This window comes from Echiichthys vipera, assembly GCF_963691815.1.
Source record: "Echiichthys vipera genome assembly, chromosome: 21".
Taxonomy (NCBI): domain Eukaryota; kingdom Metazoa; phylum Chordata; class Actinopteri; order Perciformes; family Trachinidae; genus Echiichthys; species Echiichthys vipera.
In genome coordinates this window covers 15,987,085-16,010,783 of record NC_139846.1, presented here as the reverse complement: position 1 = coordinate 16,010,783, position 23,699 = coordinate 15,987,085, and the positions used below count along the sequence as shown (strand labels likewise).

Sequence of the window (23,699 nt, the reverse complement as noted above, 5' to 3'; positions counted from 1 at the left end):
AGGGAATAAAGCACAGGGGTGCAATGATTGTAGAGAATAAACTGCTTTCTGACAAAGTAGAAGGTAAACAGAAAGAGACCGCCACACATCACTGACAGAAATTGTGTTTCCTAGTTTCACCCCCCACGTACCTCTCACCCATGATGAGTCACCCAGATGTACTGTATTTTCCAAGTCAGGTCCATGAATGAATGGCTGTGGTGGTGCATCGTTATTAGACTTGGATTGGGGGGAAATGTTGGAGTCTCATTGGATATAAAAGTAGAAAACAAGAAGGTTTTACACTTGGAAAACATGAAGTTTATATTCACACTTTTTTCTGAAGAAGTTTTTATCTCTGTCCCCCCCCCACCCCACCCCCTCTCCAGGTTCAGGCCTTAATGATGGCCAGTGGCACGCGATACGTTTGGTGGCCAAGGAGAACTTTGCCATGTTGACAATAGATGGCGAGGAAGCGTCTGCTGTGCACTCCACTTCACCTCTCACCATCACCACGGGAGGAACCTATCACTTAGGAGGTAAGGGTCACCCTAACACAATTGCCATGTTCATATACGTAAGCATACCTGTATGTTCACCATGTTTACGGATATGAAAATGTTCTGAAAATGAAAATGTTAGAAAATCCAGTCACTGTCTCTTCCCATCATGGTTGTGTTTCAGTTGATCTTGACTATGTTTCACAAAGTATATTCTATGAAATATTGTCATGCATATTCAGTTTTTGGTTGCTGTGTTGACTTAGATAACTAATACTTTTTGTGGTTAATTGCATAGACTCCTATTGCTTGATTCATTTAAATAAGCCCAGGACACACAAACCCATTAAAGGCCCCATATTGTAAAACGTGACATTTCCATGTCTATTCTGATTATAAAGCAAGTCAAGGTGCTATATCAATACTGTAAAAGTGTCAAAACACTCAGAAACTGTGCCTTTAAACGAGCTGTCAGGACTTTTGTACGGTTGTGATGTCACAAATATACTTTATAGAAGTAGAAAGCTCTGTTACAGTGCCTTTACAGTCATCCCTCGGCTGCAATGAAAGTGCAGTGATGCCGAGAACACGGATGTTGAAAACCAGGAAACGCTGACCCAATCAGAGCACACTGTGAATTTTTGGTAGGGGATCTCAAAGAGACAGGCGCTAAAACAGAGCATTTCAGACAAAGGGTGAATACAAATATATTCAGACGGACAGTATGAGAAAAACTGTACGTTTTTTTAACAGTGACGTATGTAAGCATGTTCTAGTAGAAACAAAATACAAGTTGAAACCTGAAAATGAGCAGAATATATCACTTTAAAATGCATGCATTATTCATTTAATATCTGCTTTTAATTTTGAGTATTTTGTTTTGGTTAGTTTGTATACAATCCTTTTATATACAAATGTGTTGGTGTTAGTCAACTGTGGAACAGGGTCAGTGAAACCTCTTATACGAAGTGTACCAAAAGATATCTTATCCATCATTTATCTCGCTCCAAATCTATATCCCAGTGGCCAGAGTTCATGAAGTTGCTCACCTAGCATACCAGATACACAACCATACAGACGGGAACACACACTAACACACATACGCACGGAGCAGCCACAATCTGTCTGAATAAGGAAGACGCCAGGTTAATGATGCCAGACACTGCTGTCCGTCTGTTGGAAGATGGTCCGTATCTAAGTGTGCATGTGTGACTTTGTGTGTGTTGGGTGTGTGGGCACCTGTATGAAATTACAGTAACTGAGAGGGATAGTCTGGGCTAGCTCCATCAGACCTCTGTCCCTCTCTCTCTCTATCTCTATCAAAGTACAATCTCCTCCATCAAGAGAGGCCATTTCCCTGGCCCCGTCAATAAGGATCAGAGCACCTCACACGCACACACACACACACACACACACAATCTCACACACACACACCCATCCAGATTATTTTATTCTGTTGTCCATCTAAATTTACTCCTCGCTTCTGTTGAGTGAATCCCTCTTGAGCCCATGATGACTCAGTCATTTTTTTTTATTTTTAAGCTTCTGAGGCCTTGATATGCTAATTGTATCTCACTCAGGTGGCATCCAAACACCTGCTACATTTTTTCAGGATTTTCTAACTCTCTTTGTACCTCACTTTTAAAAGAGTTTTCTTAGATTCTTTGATTTTTTTTTTTCATCTCTGACTGCCTTTTCTCCCTCCTCCCCTCTCTTCTGCCTTCTCACCCTGCAGTCTTCATTTTGATCCAATTGGTGAATTATTGATTTTGTAAGCTGAGTTGGGAATCAATAGCGGCTGAGAGGAGAGGATCTCTGTAATGTCTTTACTCCTTGAAGAGTACAGAAAAGTTAGACAGACAGAGTGAGAGAACGGAAGAGTGAAAGTGAAGAGAGTAGAGACAAGGGATGCAGTGACGGGAATTTTTTTGTCAGAGACATTTAAAAGATAGCAGATTAATAAGTAAGTGAAAGTCTTGAGAGAGAGAAAGGAAGTGAAAGCTATATCCTAAGAAGCTGAGAGGACGGGTGACAAGGAGACATAAAATCCCAGAGGCAGTACTTGCATGTCATCAGAGGATCGTCATGAATGTTATGCTGCCTTTAACATAGTCCAGCATGACCAGTGGGTCAGTGATGGTCTGAGGAGGCATATCATTAGAGGACAGCACGGACCTCCTTGTCATAGCCAACAGTACCCTGACTGCTATTGGGTACCAGGATGAAATCCTCAGATTGTCAGAGCTTACGCGGGTGCAGTGGGCCCTGGGTTCCTCCTGGTGCAGGACAGTGCATGTAGGCAGTTCCTGGATGACGAAGGCATTGATGCCATTGACTGGCACTATCATTCCCTTGACCTAAATCCAACTCACCACCTGTGGGACGATATGTAACGGTTTAAGTACTGTCACTGACTATCCGGGAGCTCACTGATGCCCTGCCAGATTTGGGAGGAGATCCCCCAGGACACCATCAGGAGCCTTCCCAGACGTTGTCGGGAGTGCATACAGGCACGCCGGGGCCATAGACACTGCTGAGTCGCATAATCAGATTCTGTGATAAAAGTCACGCAAGTTGGATCTTGATTTAATGTTTTTGATGTATTTTTTGGCAATTTTGAACATTACATTAGTAAAGATTTTGAGCTTGAATCATTTGTTCATCATGATCTGATGTGGGATTTAAGTGTTGCTTTAATTGTTTTAAACAGTGTGCAGACAGCTTATTAAGACCTATATTTATGTTTATAGTGGCCGTAATAATTATGAAGGCGCAAAGGGGGAAGTGATGTGGTGTAGTATAGAGAGCAGCAAAGTCCGCGTAGGGAGGAGGTCAGAGTGAATGGATGGGTCAAACAAACACAAGACTTTCACCAAAAAGGCCAACGTTTGTGTTGCAAGTGAAATCTAAAGTCAGTACTGAATAATTACTACGTACAGAAGTTGACTTGTAAATGAAGTTATGTATGTAAGTCAAGGGTATGATCTGTAAGATTTTCACGGACTGGAAGTAGAGAGATCAATGTGTGTCAATAAAGTTTACAAAAGAGCAAAAAAATAAATAAATCAACACGCATAGCGACCCTGAACTTGAGAAGATGGAGGGTTCTTAAAGAACAGGTTTGCCTGAAATAACATTTTACCACCAAAGAGGCCGCTATAATCAAGGTATCTCTAATTTTACGGATTACAGCTTTAAGAATGTAACAAACGTACTTCTTTTAACCCAAACCATGATCTTTTCCTAAACCTAACCAAGTAGTTTTGTTGACTAATTAAACTGCAACAGTCTCACAATGTTAACCATGTGTGTAAAACTGTTACATTTAGTTATGAGGACGTGTTGATCCGTGCTCCCGACAGTAGGGGTGCTCATACTTAATACGGATCGCATTAGAAGAATGAATCAACCTACAGTATGTTGCTGTATGAGTAAGAGCACTTCTACTATCTATTTTTCATGTTAAAACGAATGTTTACTGTTGCAGGTTGTTTTCAGCTCTGGGAACTACAGTATTTAAGTTTGCTCTTAACAATGGTTTTGCTTTAGATTGAAACACTATATTGATCAGTCCTGCAATTTCATGACCGGATTGTGTTTTCTGTTTCCTCTATCTGAAATACCTTGCCTCCCCATTATCACAGACTCACAATGAAGGCATGAAAGCATCTGAAACAGTGTGAGTGTGTATGTCTGTGAACTTGTATGAACAGTATATGTATGTATGAGTGTGCGGATGTTTTTGACCACATTCTCTGAAACTCCCATGCGGACATATATACAGAAACGACTCAGACAGAATATTTAGAACATTTATTCAAAACACTTCATCACATCCTGGGGCTAATTTCCATCCCAGCAAAGAGGTACCTGAATAATATAGTGAACAGTGTACAAGAGATAGTTTAGCCTTTGGCTTGGCCCCAATTACTCTTTCTGATCATTCAGCTCGATGAGTCAGAGAGGCAGAGCACATTAAGTTCTCCCAAAGCTCTCTAACAATATCCCATCAGCACTGTGACTATTCTGTCAATGTGCCGCAATCAAAAGAAACCCCTCAGTATAATGAACAATCCATGCTCTTTTAAAAACCACCTAATAGCTGAGTCATTTGTGTGTAGTCATCCAGGTGGCCATCTGCTTTAAATTCCATGGCTTTAAGGCATCAATCTGCTGTTTTCTTTGGCAGCAGTTGTTGATCAGTGACCACAGTTTGAACCAGACTCTGTAAACAATGCAATACTTCTACTATAAGTTAATCGGACTGTTTTCAAATTACTTAATGCACTCATATTGACAAGAGGAATGTATCTGTGGCTATTTCTGTCTTGTTTTACGGTTCTTCTCCGTCTAATTGCGGTGTGTGTAGTGAGCATATTATAGTGTTGCATGGCAAACAAATTTTGTAAATATGAACCGCTAGTGCTGGGTACAATGTAGTTAACTGCCACTGTAGAAACCTTGCTTGAATGTCAGAGGGATAAGGGTCTGACTTTCTGTTTCTATATTCTTCATTTTATTTTTTTTCTCCCATTGCTGCTAAATTATTATTAAGCAAGTCCAATTGCCACATTAAATCAGATTGTGACCTATTAGTGTTATATTGAAGCTTGACTGCCACACATATGCAAGGATATTAGAGACTTACACTGCAGTGGATTTTTACTCCTGTCCTATCCCGTCCTGCTCCCGCTCTTCCCGTGACCAAATAAAAAAAGGACTCCCTTTCCCTCCTGGTCCCAGAAAAAATCTCAACATTGACTCCCACTCCTGCCCACTTCCGTTTTCAAAAGCAATTTTTTCTTGATGTTCTGGTCAACTCTTTTTTTAGATTTCCTCATGATAAACTAAAGAACTGTACAATAAAGTAGACCTTACAGTATATTTGATCGTACCTGCATTCTTTCTAACATGATTTTTTTTTTCACTGGACACTTTAACTTGCACACTACCACCTGCACTGGTCATACAAATACACTCACTTATATTTCACTTATATTTCATGTATATAATTTCGTTGCTATATGTTTAGTTTGCTTGTGTTCATGTTTATATTTATGTAGGCACTGTCAAATCAAGGCAAATCCCTTGTAATGAAAATTGCCTGGCAATAAACCTGATTCTGATTCTGATTCTGATTCTGATTCTGATTCTGATTCTGATTCTGGTTCTGATTCTGATTCTGATTCTGATTCTGATTCTGGTTCTGATTCTGATTCTGATTCTGATACTCTTCTCAGCTCTTGTTTTAAAAATCTCATGAGGTTGTGTCTTGAATCGACCCATTGAAAGTGTGTTGTCAGTATACGCCATCACGCTGGTCAGTGATTGACTGCAAAGACCAGGAATTAGGACCAGATGGGAGAGAAATAGACAAATAGATCAACAACAGCCTTTATTTATATTATGACCTTTTTTCCCGCCCGCTCCCACTGTTTTTTACTCCCGCTCCCTCCCGATCACAGGATCAACAGTGAAAGTCACTTTTGAATCACAGGAAAGTGTCAGTCTCTAAGGGATAAACATTATAAACACACAAAAATTACAGTGTTTCACTTGACATTTAATTGTAATGTGATTAAAGTGAGAAAGGACCAGTGCACCTGGGTAATTTTCCAAATAAGGCATTTAAACAAACACTATTTACACACACACACACACCCATACGCGCGCGCACGCACGCAAACACACACACAAGTGGATTGTTGACAAGAAGGTTAAATAATTACCAGTCTGTTTTTAATCAAATAGAGTGCGAGTGAGTATGCGTGTGCATTTGGGTGATTTTACCTTTTAGTGAACAGAATATCTCAAGTGATTACTTTTATTGTCCTCCAGGCCAAATAACTGTGTCTCCATAAAGTGTGAAATATGGAAAACAGTTAGCCAGAGGCTGATAAAGTTACTGCACTGCCTACTTAAAAATAAAAAACAAATACCAGTGATAATTATGTCTGAGTTTAGACATGATTTGACACAGTACTTAAACTGCAGGTTATCTCCATAAAGTGCTGGATCCTTCCTTTAATGCATAAATATTCCTTTTAATTGAGGAAATCTCATTTAAGAACCTTAATGCTTTTAGAGGACATTAATATTAATACCATTGAGCTGAAATGAGAAGCAAGGTGTCTTAAAAATGTTTGCTAATGAATCCTTTAATTAACCTTTATGTATTTGCGTAAGTGGTCATGTTTAATGTATTTTGATGACATTGCGCAGCTCAAGTTCCACTCCAAAATGAGTTGAAAGCCTATATTAGGCAGCTAATACATTTTCCTTTAAAAAAAAAAAGAAAATTATTTCTTAGTTCTCCACGTTTGTAACATTGTTTTGTGTGCCAATATTTCTGTCAGTTAATGTAATCATGTTTTTTAGAATTCCCTCATACAGGCTTTATTTTAAAAAGATGTCGTAACATTTTACTGTGACACATGTCCTTGCTCTTGTTTTTCACACACTGAAACGTCCTATTCCTTGACAGAAGTTTTCTTTGAGTTCAGCAGCATTAAAGTAACCAGCCAAGAATGTTGCTTTAGATATAATTATCTGCTTTTTCTGATTCCCTGGTATTAAAACTCACATGGCACTGCCTAAACCCAAGGTTACAGCGCTAAAGGATATTATACTTTAGATGTCAGAGGAAGGAAAAAGCTTGGCTCTCAGCCTCAACTCTGCCTTCTTTCTTAATTCTGTTCTCCCCTTTTTCTTTTTCTCCAATTTTCCTCCTCTCATTTGTTCCGTTCTCTCAAAATCTTTACTTTATCATCTCTTCTTCTTTTTTGGCCCGCATCCGCATCCGCTCCTCTTTCCTCTCATCCCTATTATCCTCTTAAACCGAAGGTCGGGCCCTTCCTTTGCCTCCCCTCGTCTCCTCTCATCTCCACCCCTCTATCCTAGAGCGTCTGCTTTTAGAAGCAGTCTCCTGAACCCAAAGCCTATTTTACGGGGAGTAGTTTCTCACTCCTGACGCTGCGCTTAGAGAAATTAGTAAGTGACTGACACAAGACATCCGCAAATTGAATTTCTCAAGAGGAAAGACAGACGGACACTCGCACAAACACACACATGCAGATACACAAGGCCATGAAGTCATGCTCTTTTCTCTACAGGAAGGGGGGTTAAATAGATACTAATGAGAGAGCAGTCAATTATGGGACGTTCCACCCTGAAGCATGCTGCTGTTTGATAACTATGGGGAAAATAAAGAGCGTTCTATGTTTCCTTTATTAGTTTTGCAATCTTCATTTCATAACCAATTTTATAACTCTGCTGAGTTGCTTCAAACTGTGACACAGAATTCCTTAGCTCATTGCTTTCTTTGTCATCATCTTGCAAATGTCTAATATATCACATTTATTTTATGTGTATGAATGAATTCTTCTAGTATTCAACGTTTTAAACTTTGCTTTTCCATTACAATCGACAATGTACTATGATTCAAAACCTTTCTGACCTTGTGAAATTAAGTGTTATAGTGCGGTGCTGTTTACGTCATGGTTGGTTTATTTGTTCCCTGCACTATGTACAATATTTCATATAGCTGTGGAGAAATGTGTGTGAATCATGTTAAAGCTTGTGTTTAATGTGACCTCTGACTCCCACATTTAGTAGTACACTAGCCTGTGCTGTCTGTACATTTACTGGAGGCTACATTGTCCAGTTTTGTGTATGTACAGTCAATTGTGCACATCTACCGTGGCTGGTACATAATGTCCTTGACTTGTGTGCTATAGTGTTAGACAGGCATGAATGCTATGTTTGTTTGGACATGCTCTAAGTTTCTGTTCCAGTTACTTTTCTTTTCTTTTCTTTTTTTTCTTTTTTTACAGCTAAGGGAAATAGCTCAGGGGGAAATAGCAACAGGTGTTTAATAGATTAGCAACATTTTCCTGGTTTAAATTTGGGAGAATCTACATATTGTTTTTGGCAACAATTTCTCTATTCTGAATATGTTGTGGAGTTGCAGCCTCAGAACATGTGTTTAATTTTTGTGTCCAAGCATTTTGGCCAATTTCCAGCCTATGTCTTCTGAAAGCAGATACATCCCTGAAATGTGTTGGGATGTTGAACAGTCCTTTAGCCTGAGAGGCAGCTGTGACAGTCAGATGGTGTTCAGGCAGTAGAGAGCTGGTGCTGGTCTTCTTGTGTGTATTGTGAGAGAAGGTATTTTGGTGGGGGCTGGGGGGAGTGGAGTGATAGAGTGCCAGCAAGACTGCAGAGGATTATTTCAGCTGTTCCATATCCTGGGGGGTTATGAGGAATAGAGCTTTTGTCTATACTACAAATTAAAACCACACACCATTGCTTTCAGGAAAACAATCAAATGTGATCAGGCAGTCTTAGCTTGGATTTAAGCTATGAGTGTGTGATAGCTTGAGGATGTACAGATGTATGACCACATTTATGCTTTGTTTGCCAAGTGTTTATGTTTGACTTCACCTCATTAATCACTTCAGCTGCAATACAGAATTCTGAATGACACAAGGATACATTGCTGGTCAGAGACAATAAGGGAAAACATGGTGCGTTGACCAATTTTAAAGCACAGATCCTGTCAAGATACATTTCATCTTTGTTAAATTTAGCCAACTAATAATACATTTAAATGTAAATAGTGAGATTTCCATGTGTTTTTTTTTTATTATAGAGCAGGTGCTTTACTGTGAAAAGTGCCAATATGCTAAATCCACAGAAAATGGACACAACAGCTGTCAGGACTTCTGTACCGTCGTATTGTCTAATTTAAGTTAAGTCTAATATATATAAGTAGAAAGTGCTGCTACAGTGACGTTACAATCTTTTCCCCGCTGCAATGACGGTGAAGAGACCCAGAAACGCTGACTAGTATGAGCAGACTGGGCATTTTCAAGAGGGCGGACTATTACCCATAGAGTCCAATAGAGGGCGGAGCCTGTGTGAGATAGAATGGAGCGTTTCAGGGTGAATTCAGGTACATTCAGGTACTAGAAAATGAATGAGTTTTTTAAACATTAAAGCATGTAAACACGTTCTAGTAGAAGTCCTTAATACAACTATGAAGCTGAATATGAGCAGAATATGGGACTTTTAATGTGCACATTATTATAGTTCAATGCCTGGATGAACATTTACAGTGTTAATTAATGTGACACAAGGGAGCTGCCCACTCTGGCTGCTAATTTCTCCGTAGGGATACAAAAGGTTAAGTGATACTTTTAAGAGGTGGATTGACAATAGAAGTGAGGGATTAGATAGTTATTTCTTTAGTGAAGACTCAAAGTATCTCTCTAGATATCAGACATTATCTTTTTATACAAAACAAAGGAAAACAAACAGTTTCAGGAGAAATGTAAATGTACACGCAGTTGCAATGTCCTAAAAATCCTCTCCATTCAAAGTGAGTAGGGCATTTTCGTATAGAAAACTTCCCATACTTGGTTTAGATAGAATACCAGAGCTACCATCTACTTTTAGTTTTCATGGCCTCGCAACATCCATCCATCCACCGTTTCATGCATTGTTCCGTTAGCCCTGCCAAACTGTCAAGAATGGCTGCATTGCCTTTGCATTCATATGCTATCCACAACACACAAAGTGCTGCCAGCCAAATGCAGCCTGCTCTGTTTCCCATTTTCTTTCTCTCCCTCTCTCTTTTACTGTCTATCTGTCTCACACTCCTCTGGAAGGACGGCAGAAGGTATGGCAGGAGAAGAGACAGATGGCAAGGATGACAGGAGAAACTTTTTGGGGAGGAAATGAAAATCAGAAGATGTGAAGAAAAGGATGAATTCTTCAAACACACACACACACACACACATACATCACATACAGTCACATACATTTTACTTTTTTACTTCTTTTGCTGGTTTATTTGCTCAGGCCGCTACATAAACTACACCTATATTGGTGCACACAAACACACAGTACATATGCCCTCTACAATAAGCCTTTATGATGCTTTGGCCTTGAGGCTAATAGGCATGCTGGAGAGTGTGACAGCTTATAACACCACAATGATGGAGATGTCATTGAGCGGTAGTGTTTTATGAGTGACCTGTGTGCTTGTGGCAAAGATGGAATTCCAGGCTCATCTCATCTCCTGACAGTGCATGTACACTGTGATAATGCCTGTAGATACACACACACATACTGTGCAGAGCATAAAGACAAAACTGTACATACACACACGCCTATCCATGGAGTTGCATTTGTGCAAATGATTAAGCATACACAAAGTCACACACATTTTATGCACATAGTTTTGTCCTAGCCTTGTCCTCATTTCAGTCAAGGTCCAGTGCTACCTCTGGACGAGCCATTGACTCTTGTATCTCATAAAGGTGCCGTATATACTAAAACCTATATGTCCTCTGGTCTATTGTGGCTTTAGCACCGGTATTAAGGCTAATGGGCCTTGTGGATAAGCTCTAAAACACAAAGGTTCATAGCATTAAAAATGACAATAAGCAGGCACTGGCCAGGTATGTTGTCCCTTGTCAAGGATGATATTGTCTGATGTCTACTTCGACAGAAGGTCGTCTTGTCATAATGTGTTTTAAATCAAAAGAATTCATCTTTTCTTGTGTAGTGATGTCTGCCCACATTCTCTCACCTCTTTCACTTCGTTCTTCAAACGACAATCTGCTGGGAATACTTTTTTTTCTGTTCCCTCAGACATTTTGTTCTGTATTCAGTTTATTCATCTCCAACTCCTTGCTATTTGTAATAGTAAAATAATACAGTTTTATTTTTTATCTTTTGTTTGTTTCAGGGTATTTTCTCCAGACACTGTTCTCCCCCTCCCAGCGTTCCTTCCAGGGATGCATGCAAGCAATCTTGGTGGATGACCAACCAGCTGATCTGCATGCGGTGGAAAAAGGCACTATGGGAGCATTTGAGAATGTCAGCTTAGACATGTGTGCAATCATAGACAGGTAAGTGTGATATTTCCTGCATGCACACACATCCGCGAAATTATTAATAAATGAAAATACACATTCAGTCATTAAGCGTCGTGTCATAAATTAAATGATTTTAAATTGGAAGAGTCATATAAACAGAGTATCTGAATACTTATCCAGAGATGAATGACTCATGGCTTCTGGTGTAGGGTGTGTGTGTAACTGCACAAGAATATGTTTGTGTGGCTGTGTGCTTGTCATATTGATAAATGGATATAATTGATGTAGAGTGTAAGGGGATGTGTGTAAACAGTACATTTTTTTAAAAACTAAAAAAAATAAAAGAATGGGCTTCATCCTTGGAAAACACTGTATGATCTTAATCAAACATCAAAAATGAGCCACACAATTCTCTACTTCAATGCCAAGTATAACTGAGCTGGAGATTGTGCACATCACGTCCCAGTGTTGGCTCACTGGAAGCATTCATTACAACTTGTTGACATTCCAATTTATTTCCTTGTCAAAGACTAGACAAACACATTGGGACAGATTTGCCATGTATGGAACCATCCATGACTTAAGCTCAGTTCTGATGCCTGTGTGCAAAACATTTAAACTTTGTGGAATGATTAAACCTCCAGGGATTAAAACTTATTTTATGTTAAATAAGAGTTCAGGGGTTTTCAGTTATGCGATACAATGCATGGATCCCACAGTTAAGGTAAACGTGACTAGGAAGCTTCATTTAGGAGTTGACCTTGCACTGATTGAAACAGCACTTTCCCTGAACTGAACGATTTGTTTTCAGGTTAGCTTTGTCAATAACACTTACTTTCATCAATATCTTCGCTCAGTGAAGTAGACACCAACTGCCACTGCTTGATTTAAATCAATTTGGTCCTCCCTTCAAGAGAGGTCTGGCTTCCTGGGATACTTAATTTTGGATCACAGCTTGTGCCATGTTCACATGAACACACATATTAAAAAGCTGTGTATGTGTCAAGCAGAGTTTTTGTACTCAAACGATTTCTAGGACATTTTCTCAGGCCACACTGAAACGTCAAAACAATTAAAAGCTCAATTTTGTCTTCTCTGTCTCTGCTTGATGACTTGTTTTGTTATTTTTCTATATTTATATCATATCAAGTCACAATAAATAGGTTATAATTGAGTGCTTTTGTTGTCATGCAACTTTGTTATTATAGAATAGTTATTTTATCAATGGTTATAAGTGCTATATGACAACCAATTCTAACAGATACAGGACTGAAGCTGTTAATTGTAATGAAAACCTTTGGTCAAATCACTATTTTGTGCACATTCAGTCATCTGACGTATAGTAGTAAATAGAAAATGAATCAGAACAGAAAGTATTGGGGACTATTGAAATATGTCCTTTTAATGTGGAAGTGCTTTACCATATGTGTGAAGATTGAACCTGCAATAACAGCAGTGGAAACAAGCTATGACCACAACGCTGACATTATCACATTTTTAGATTATATGCCAGACTTATTTGCATACAATTGCCTACTTTACACATCCAGTAGAAAGTGGCATTTATTTGTAGTTAAGCTTCTTTAACTGGCAAGTGTATGTCCAACATTCATTCTCATTTAAGCTCTGTGTTTGGTTTCCACAAACTCTAGTAATGACAGAAATATTTGGCTCTTCATCTGCTAAATGTCCCACAATGTTCACCAGCTAATCACAAGCATTGGTAGTGAACTAAAACAGTGACGTTGTAGCCCTGGGAGACTGAAACAGTTATTTAAAAACAAGATGCAGAATAAAGCTCTGTAGGGCTGAGGGAAATTGCAGTGGAGTAATAATTCTCTGTGGTTTCAACATTATGGGTGTCCCCTTGCACATGACGTATAGTCATTTGATCCATTTGTTAGTATAAAAGTATTGATTGTAGCTGCTTTGACAATCAATGTTAGAATGTTTAGGTATCCTAGTCAATACAATGGGAAACTTTTGTGTCTTTTACAAACAAAATTGTATAGACACAGCCTACACAGACAGCTGTTAAATTTGGATGAAACCCTCACTTTTGGATAAGTTTCCATGCCTGTGTTGAATTCATTTGTTTGCTGGCAGCCTTCTGTTATCATTTGTGTTTCAATGTGAGGTAATGTTGTATGACATTATTATTATTATTGCAGATTGTGGTACATTACGGCTGTTTATACTTAAATCACCAGGCTGTTTAAAACAAACTCTTGGGAAGGTCCACAGCCATTGTCAATCCCTGCTTTTGCCCATCCCTATTACTTCAGATGCTGTGTATTAGCCCTGCAGCACCTGAGGTGGGCCCTGTCCTGCCATGGAAGATGAATGGCTCCAGTGTTACCATCTAACTAATCAGAATGTCTTTGAAGGCAGTTCAATAGCCCTGTCTGACCTCTTTTTGATCAATGTCATTCCACTGTGGGATTCTGTGTAGGCTGAGATGATGGAAGAAGCAAAACACGCACACGTCACACACTGGGGCAAGGCATGCAGATTCCTATATTCCACAATGTCACTGTCATTCTGTAAGGACACCGCGGCAACACACATAAAGCATCAAACACAAGGTGCTCCTTTATCTTCATGAATCTTGCTTTTTTTTCTCTGTTACAAAGCCTAGAGCATATGTAGTCCATGTACTTCAGTGCTCACAGCTTGCTGAACATAATATCTTTTCTTATTGTCTGTGCTCGTCAATCGCAGCCCATTGTAAAAAACACAATGCCATTTTAACTGCATTCGCCCGCTGAAGCTGTACGAAACATTGTGACAAAACTTGGATCACAGGCATATTGGAATTTCTTTTTCTTTTACAGTACATACAATAGCATGTTGAGAAAGTCAAGATTGAATATGATTGTCATATAAAGCAGTGTCACTGTTGGCCGACAGGTACATGTTTTATGGTGTTACCTTAAGTTTCTTTTTCTGTCAACACAGTCAAAACCAAGATATCCTCAGATATGTGGATGTCATTTTTCTACCTATGACATATTTTTTTCAATAGCAACTATGTCCCTCCCTCATTCTACACATAGTAATAATAATTACAAGACACTTAATCCATTTAAACACACCAGCACGCAATTTGTTTGTAACGCTCGCAAGCTTTGTTGTTCGCCAGGTTAATGTTTCTTGACAGCTTACAGAACACACCGTATCTACGTGTATGAAAACAAATGTATGTGTGCATCCCTGCTAATATACAGAGACATAACAAATATTCACAATTAGAGATGCTCCACTGTCAGTGAACTCACAAGCACACAGTTGTATGTCAACCTCGTAGTTACTGGAGGTTTGACAACAGGGATCGTCTTGTCTCTCTCCAGCTGCTTAACTGCCGGACTCCCTAAGAAGAACTCAGCCTTTAAAAGGACCCCTGCAGCTCTTATGACTCAGTTTGTATTTCATTCAGCTGGCTTCCCTCTTAACATCACTTTGATTCATTCAAATAATCAGACTCATATTTTAATCACATAGCTTGTGCGTGAGTACATGTGTGCAAGTTTGTGTGTGGAAAACACACTGCCTTGGGATCCATCCCCACCAGGCCCTCAGGCAGATCAAACCACACAGCTTTGATGTATTCAGGATTAGAGTTGGTATTGAAATTTCAACAAGAAAAACAGTGCTGTCTTAACCCCTGCGTCCTTAATGCTGTATTCATATTGAAGTGGATTAAACTGTTTACTTGCACTACATCACTAATTCCAGGTCCCTTTTGAAAAGTGGATCCTGAATTATGACAATATGTTTTTTAAATCCTCTTTTTGTTAAGAAACACAAACTTGTGCATTGCAGCCATCATCATCTGTTATTTATTGGCATTCAAAATGAGCAACAGACCCTTCGCTAAGCCCCTCCCTAAAACAGCCACTCTCAAATCCCACGTTAGCAAACGTAACTAGTTAGGGAAAGCCTGTCAAGCTTTCAGAACAAGGGAACGATGTGTATATGGAACCTGCAAGTCAGGTTGCCTATTAAAGGCTGCTTGAAAGCAGCGAGGATAAGGAGTTGGGGCATGTTGTGCTTCCATTCACATCTCCTACAACGGTGGAGCAATGCCCACACACCCTCCTTGTCTTATGAAGTTATCAGCCTGTCTGGCCTAAAAATTACATTCCCATACAATCAAACTGCAATCTCAATTGCGTTTTGAAGGAAAAGCAAGCGGAACTTCTAGCTCCACTGTTTTATTTGCACCATCCATTGTGTCGCTAGGTTTTGAGCTAACCTCAGTTATAACTAAATGTTTGCTTTAAATAAAACACTATATTGACTTACCCTGATGTACAAGAACATTAATGTTCCTATCCTCAACGTTTATTGTCAAACTGCGGGGTGCCTGAGGAAATCATTGGAACCAGGGTTTTAATGTCCTCTTCATTCACAATATTCGCTGACAAATGAATGTTATATTGTGAATTGAGTTTTCAAATGCGTATTGTAGTCCTTTCAGTCCACTTCTCACTTGCACAACTATTATTACAGAAATGTGCCATTATTCCCTTTGCTATATCTCTCACTGATATTGTTGAAAATGCCACATGACGTATGCGAAGCCTGCCAGGGATGACAACACCAAGTTAGGCAGGACCTAGTGAAGGGTGAATTATACCTCATCTTTGTGCTGACATGTGGCACCCATTTTGAATGAGTTTCTTTTTGTTACCTCCACATTTTTAACTCAATATCGATATCAATGCTTTAGATTTGTCCACTCTGAAAACCTTGTGTAAAAGCATAATTATTTGATTTGGAATAAAGGATTGTCTTAGTGTGAAGGGCCAAAACAGAGAATCTATTCAAAATAATATTTTTAATCAATTGAAATATTCACTCTCACCACTGGATATACTAATTTTTAGAACTATTAGATCCTACTGCTGGTCTGTCACTTTAAAAAAAAAAAAACTTCTGCTGGTAGTATAGAAGGAGTAGTGTGCCAATGGACAGTGTATGTGTCTGCGTGCTACAGACCTTTAAACACATAATGCAAGCATGTCATATTTTCTTTAAAAGGCATTATATGTAAAGCACACTCTCTCTCTCTCTAATTATTCTCCAGGTGTATGCCTAATCACTGTGAACACGGCGGCCGGTGTAAACAGACGTGGGAAAGTTTCAGTTGTACCTGTGATGGAACAGGATACACTGGAGCCACCTGCCACACTTGTAAGTACAGCATAAGAGCGTGTGTATACAGTTCTGTGTTATTGCTAGAAAAAAAAAATGTTTTTTTTTGAACACTGTTATGTTTTGTTCCTTGTGCGTTTGTTTGATTTGGCCTTCCTCTGTTTGCCTTTGAGTGATTAAGCTGTTTCTCCTTCTAAAGCCGCAATCCTCAGCAGGGACAGATGAACTTTTGAAGTTTTCAGGAGCCAGGCTTTTCTGACTCTGTTGTGTGTTTTGTTCTGGTCTGAGAAGAGGCAACTCGACCAAAAGCACAGGCACACAAAGAGAACAGAGTCAGAAAGAGAGAAAAAGCCAAAGAGCTTAAAAATTGGAGAATGCCATCCCTCCTCCCATGTGCCACAAATATTGTTTGAAGAGAGGGATAAGGGGGAACGTTTTGGCAATATTGTGCATGTTCAGCATAGATTTAATATAAAGGAAATGTGAGAAAATTAGAATCGGGTGAGTGAAAAATACATTGTTAGGATACAGCATTGTTGTTGGACAGAGGAGTCTCAGTTATATCAGAAAGGAAATAAAGCATAGCAATTTTTTCTTGTTCCTCTTGTTTATTGTTGGAGCTTCACTGTACAGAATGAGGGGTGTTGTCACAAAGTGACAGTGGAAAGTTTCTCAGTGTTCATTGTAACTTCAGTTTGAAGGGGCCTGCGAGCATGATTTGTGACAAATCTGGAAGTAAATCCTGCTTCAATTTGCAATTTATACAACCGCAATGTAGTAACTTGAGGCCACCAGTGCACATACACTGAGAAGAGGCTTGCAGTGAAGTAGGTGACATCATGTGTCAAAGAGGAAAACTTTGGAAATAAACACGATTTTCATTTTCATGGATTCTGGGTAGAAGCAGTAGATACAATTTAAGGATTGGGGGAATTGTAACTTTTTTTGTGGAAAAAAACATATCAGCAGACTATTTGTATATATCTTAATATATGTCCCGGGGGGACCTTTAAGTGCTAAACTATTAATGAATGCATCAATGAGTAAATTGACATGTCCTTTACTGAACAAAAATTATTTTAATATTTACCAATTCCAAATTCCTGAATGTGAAGATTTACTGCTTTTCTCTATTTTATATTGTATATGTAATTGTTATACCTTTGGGTTTCTCTTGGCTTTATTTGGCTCTGGGAAATTGTAACTATTTTCTGACACGTCACAGCCAAACGATTAATGAAATTGTGAAACATACTGTCATCGTAGCTGTCAGCCACTGCTAGTTAACATGAACAAATTAAAGATGCTTACTCCAATACACCATTCTGATGCATCTGATAGTTGCTGATTTTTTTGTACAACAGAATCCTTATCTGAGTCTTGCTCTGACTGACTATCATTGCATACTCCACCATCGGTAAACCACATGAAAGCGACGTATTAATCATAACAAGTCTTTTTACATACTTAAATTTGGTCCATTACTTTAGGGATTGTTATTCAGTTCTGGTGAAGGTAACATTCAAGTGTTTGTGTGTGTGTCAAGTTTTTTTTTTATCTGGCTAGTTTTTCCCTTTTTTTACTCAGAAGATAAACTGGGAAAAAAAATTATTATTATCTAATAACATTCCTAGACCAATGTTTCTGATGGGCCTTGAATCCTCATTTGTGGCCCATCACTGTGGAGCAATTCTGAGAGAAAGGCTGGTTATTCAGCCTCCACTGTGAAACAGCTTTTGACCAATGGTAGTGCCTCAACGCTTCTGTTGAGTTCTCTGCTGATCGTTCTGAGATGGTTCAGCAGGGTCAGTTCTTACCAACATTGGTTTTGTTGGAGAGCACGTCCTCTCAGCAAGCAATTGCATCACTGAGCTCCTGGGCGAACAGAGGAATATCAAGAACAACAAGACCAAGTAGTATTGGCAGAAAAAGAGGAATTAAGGATGAAAAAAGGAGAGCATTCACACAAGCATAACATAAATGGTTCTAAAGACCTAAGATAAACTAAGACAGAGAAAAAAAACTTGCCTCAATCAAGGAAGTTTCACTCCAAGTCGCTTTCTCACATTTCTCTTTGAAGTGCAATACTCCCTTCCCTCCTGTCTCTCTCTGGCTGTCTGTGTGTAGATCAACACAAACATAACATCAATATGTTGTCAGATAGATTCCTAGAGTGTGTGCGACAAGACACCTCTGCTTGTCAGGTGCTGAATAGAGACTGGCAACCACATGCAATTGCCTTCTGAAAGGAGGGGGGAGAGAAAACCCCTTTAGAAATTGATGTGCTATTTTAAATCCATCCCAAAATTCTACAATATAATTAATCTTTGGCCCATCACATGACAGAAATATATTAAAGTGGGGCTAGTAGTCTATCTTTGGGGATGTGTATCATCTCTATTGTCACACTGTTGCTATTGTGGGAAGCGTATGGTAATAGTGTAATATCATGGCTTACATTGTCAAACGCATTCTTTATTTTTGTTGGCAGAGGCAGAACTCATTCACCTTGGTTTCACAACGTTAATGGCTTTAGCCTAACAAGAACATTTACATCTTGCTCTGTCTCACACTCGGGTGAAGATAAGCCGCTACTGGCCGGTATGGCGTACCACTAAAAGATCTATTTCTGTACTGGAAACGAATGATCGAATTAATGATTCTGTAGGCTTGCTGTTTGTTAAGCTGCAAGCTAACTCCAGGGCCTTTCCAATGCGACATCCTGTGCTTTCTTAGCCTTTTCAGAAGCTCTGTTATCCATTATGAAACAGCGGTGTCTTTCTGGAGACTTGTGTTTGTATTAGTAAAATAAATCCACAATGATGAATCCAAAACGTAATGTGTTTTATGGTTACTAATCTCCATTTGAGTGTCAAAAACGATCTTGTTGTTGTAAGCCTCCGCCGTATTGTATCCCATAATGCAGCTTGCATATACTGACCAATTGGAGGCTGACAGAGCCAGGAAACACATTAGGCATGGATGCAAATCCATTGGAATACAGCAGTGCCATTACAGAAGTCTGTCCATGAGGTCCATCCTTTCAGATCAATAGTGTTAGCGACTGATTACAGATGAGCAGCAGCAGCTGAAAAATGAGTGGAATAATGTAAATGTAATGAATAATATATCCAAACTCCTTTGCACACTTTTTGTTTGACATCTCCTTGAAAATAAACACAAACTGGACTGGCAGCTCACTTAGCCAATAGGTAACTCAAACATGATACAAGGAGGAGGGCGCACACCTGTAGCGAGCGCGTGTATGTATGTGTGTGTGTGCGTGTGTGTGCGTGTGTGTGCGTGTGTGTGCGTGTGCGTGTGCGTGTGCGTGTGTGTGTGTGTGTGTGTGTGTGTGTGTGTGTGTGTGCGTGTGCGTGCGTGCGTGCGTGCGTGCGTGCGTGCGTGCGTGCGTGTGTGCGTTTGCGTGCGCGTGCGTGTGCGTGTGTGTGTGGTGTGCGTGTGCGTGTATGTGTACAGGCGCGGCTGCAGATCAGTCTGGCTGCTTCCTGGAAGTGTTAAGAGTGCGCTCTGACCTGTGGAAATGCATTGAGGCATGGCACAACTTGCTTTTTGGACTTATGGAAATGAAGGAAAAACATAAATAGTTGGTAGTGTAGTGTGTTGGTCATAGTGTTTTGTTTTCTCCCCTGACTCCCAAGACTTGCCACAACAATATCCTACGCCAAAAATCTTGGCTCAGCCTGCACCCTCAGGCCCACTTTTACATATTTAACCCCACTGATTGTAAAGAGGTTATAAAAGCAAAGTTGTTTCTGTATTTCCCATCCATCCAACAACATTTCTGTTGGATGGATGGAAAATATGGATATTTTTATAAAATATCAGCATATATTACAACATGACACTATATAAAATAAGCAAACTGAATTTATCACGCAGCCATATCCAACATGTTCTTGTTTTGTTTTTTGTTCCGGTGAGTCAGTGACTGTGGCTTTATAGTCGTGTTTCCTCCTTCTCCTCCCACTGCTCATCTGTCCCTGTATTTCTCTTTGCCCAACCCCCAGCTATATATGAACCATCGTGTGAGGCCTATAAGCACCTGGGCAGGTCCTCTGACACCTACTGGATCGACCCGGATGGCAGTGGACCCCTTGGCCCCTTCAAAGTCAATTGCAACATGACAGGTATGTGTGGGAGAGCCTGAAATCACTGTTCCATGTCAGTGTGTGTCTGTGTGTTTTCGTCTGTGATGCATCAGCTAAAAGTGTACGTGCGTGCAGGTGTTTCTGTCCCTACTCTGTCTAGCCCCAGTGACCTGTGAGATAAAACTCTCCAGACTTCCTCCTTCTTAACCTCAGACAGCAGAACCCTCTTAACCTGCGATACCTGGGGTTTCCATAGCAACGCACTCACAGCTACTGACATTTAACTCAGCAGGAGCAGACACCACAAACGCACACAGTTACACACACACACATACCACAAGCATATTAGAAACAGACCTGTGAAGCAAGCCTAAGAGTGCTCCAATGGTCTAAGTGACACTTCTGTCACACACATACCGACACATGCACCTGCCCAACTCCATGCATGCACACACACACACACACACACACACACACACACACACAATAAATAGATAGTCTGGAACCGCAGAGCATGCAGGCAGAGCAAAGGCGAGACTTTTAATGAAATGTCACTGCACTTCGCTGGCTAGCCCCTTAGTCACGCTGAATAACACACTCACACATACCTCAGAAATGTTAAGAGTTTCTCTTTCTCCCACACATACTTGCACCTCAGAGACCTGAAATACACACACATTCTCTGACTGACAGTGTGAATGAACAGGGATATGTGTGAGTGACAGGCTTATGCTTTAACAGCACAGAAGTGTCTATTAAACCTTGGAGTTTTATAGCTGTAACTTAGGAACTGCAGTGTGTGTTTTGTGTGTGTGTGTGTGTGTGTGTGTGTGTGTGTGTGTGTGTGTGTGTGTGTGTGTGTGTGCGTGCATGCGTTTGTCCCTAGATATATTGTATATATATATATATATATATATATATATATATATATTGCATGTGGGTGAATCTGTTGTAAATGTGTGTAATAATTTGTGTACAGTATACGTACTTAAACAAATACTTTACACTGTACAAATACTAAATACAACATGCTGATGTGTTTGTGTGTGTAGAGGACAAAGTGTGGACAACAGTTATGAACAACCTGCCACCGAAAACTGCAGTGACTGGCTCCAGTAGAGAGAGACGCACTGTCTTACAGGTCAACTACAGTGCCTCTATGGACCAGGTAACACACACACAAACAGCGACAAACCGACAGTACATTATGCATAGAAAGTGTTTGGTTGCAACATTTCAGTTTTAGATCTTCTTCAATGCAACATGATGACATGATAACAAAAAAGGGGACAAAAAAACAGCAGGGCCAAAGGCATATTACAAAATATTGTTATGAGGTTAAAAAAAAATAGTATTTCAATTCATAGCCATCAGGCTCTAAGACACACCATATCTGCATCATCTTTTGAATGATGAGAAGCCAATTTTAATTGTTGCAAATAGCGTCACTGAATTAAAAAAATATATATTGGCAGGTATACTTTCATTAACACGTCTGAGCTCCATTATATGGTGTCGTGTGTGTGAGTATATCAGCCACACTTTTACAACTCAGTTTGCACTTCCACTTCCACTTATTAATTTGTTAGGTGAAGCTTTACAACTGACAATTAAACATGTATTACTTCTGCCAATGTCTTGGTTAGAATAGGTCTGAGCATTGAGTTGTTTGTATAGTTTGCCCAGTGCTTACAGAGAATCTAATGGACATTCTTGCTTTTTGTTGTTAATACTAGTGGTGGAATGTAACAGTTTGCATTTTTACTCAATGACTGCACTTAGGTTCAGTTTTGAGATACTTTACTCGGGTATTTATTGGGTATTATAAGCTGCTTCATACTTCTACTCCTCTACATCTCAACAGCTCTAGTTACTTTGCGGGATTAGATTATTAATGCAAAATCTGAATAAACTAATATGTATTATTATGTTGTTATGGCAGTATATGGAATAAGAATTAAGACGATTATCCCCACCTTTACCAGCTACAACATTCAAGTGATGAGCACATTAATGTATTACTAATTATAATTTTTTCTTCTCATTCTGCATAATGACTGCTTTACTTTGATGCTAATTCTTTTGTACTTTTACTTTCACTTGAGTACAGTTTTGAATGTTGGACTTTTACTTGTAACAGAGTATTTAAACGGTGCATTATTGTTACTTTTACTTAAGTAAAAGGTCTGAATACTTCTTCCACCACTGTTATTCCACCAATATTGGTGAATATCTTTCTATAGTCTTTGGCGACGAGAGTGAAGTGAGTCATTTCTCCCTATATATTGTGATGGCCGTAAATACACAGGATTAATATATGTAACCATGGTAACATTTATACTGTCACTGTTTTGACAAACATACGCCATCGGCAGTGGCATATTCAGTCCCAGGTCTTTGAAATGCATAATGATGATCTCACATAACACTACTTCACCTCGTGTTTCCACCACTTGTCTGCTGTGGTTTTGCTCCATATAACTCAGACTACCGAAATCTGCTCTCTCACACTTAATCTTTCTGGTGAGTCGTTCTGCAAGTTGCATGAAGACACAAGCCAGCTTTTTTAAGTCATGTTCCCTGACAGCCAGTTGTCACTTTCAGTCAAAAGCAAACTCTGTGTGGACTTTACAGATTCCAACGCTCCAATGAGGAGTGACAGCAGTCTTTACCTGCAGTGTGTACTACTCTGCTCCCTGAGATGACAGGGTTTGAGTAGCATATCCTTCCTGTAATTATGTTCCCTCCTAATTTGTATGGATCACTTGTTCCATTTTCAGCTTCTCTAAATCACGGGAGCCTAAATTAAAACAACATTACTTTGTGCACTTTCATTTTGCTGCTCAATAATTAGTTTTTACATGAAATCGTCCTGTCTGGCTGAATAAGATAAAATGAAAATACATTTCCGGGCTTGTGTCCGCAGGTGACAGCCATCACCACCAGTGCAGAATACTGTGAGCAGCAAATCGCCTACAGCTGTCGCATGTCCCGACTGCTCAACACTCCAGGTAAGAGCTGAGGATGGTATCTTTATAGAAAATACATATTTCCATGACTCGTTTATT

The 23,699-nt window shown here is 39.6% G+C and overlaps 1 protein-coding gene across 1 annotated transcript in view; it reads left to right on the top strand.

The window, feature by feature from the left end:
- The window catches only part of cntnap2a (contactin associated protein 2a), a gene marked incomplete at its 5' end in the record, with an annotated part of 317,844 nt that overhangs the window by 192,573 nt on the left and 101,572 nt on the right, over positions 1-23,699 (top strand). Inside the window, 6 exons of the mRNA XM_083936142.1 lie at positions 369-518; positions 11,233-11,395; positions 16,452-16,558; positions 20,551-20,670; positions 21,684-21,799; positions 23,558-23,642. Coding sequence (XP_083792268.1) covers positions 369-518; positions 11,233-11,395; positions 16,452-16,558; positions 20,551-20,670; positions 21,684-21,799; positions 23,558-23,642 — 741 coding nt within the window. The remainder of the gene's footprint in view (positions 1-368; positions 519-11,232; positions 11,396-16,451; positions 16,559-20,550; positions 20,671-21,683; positions 21,800-23,557; positions 23,643-23,699) is intronic.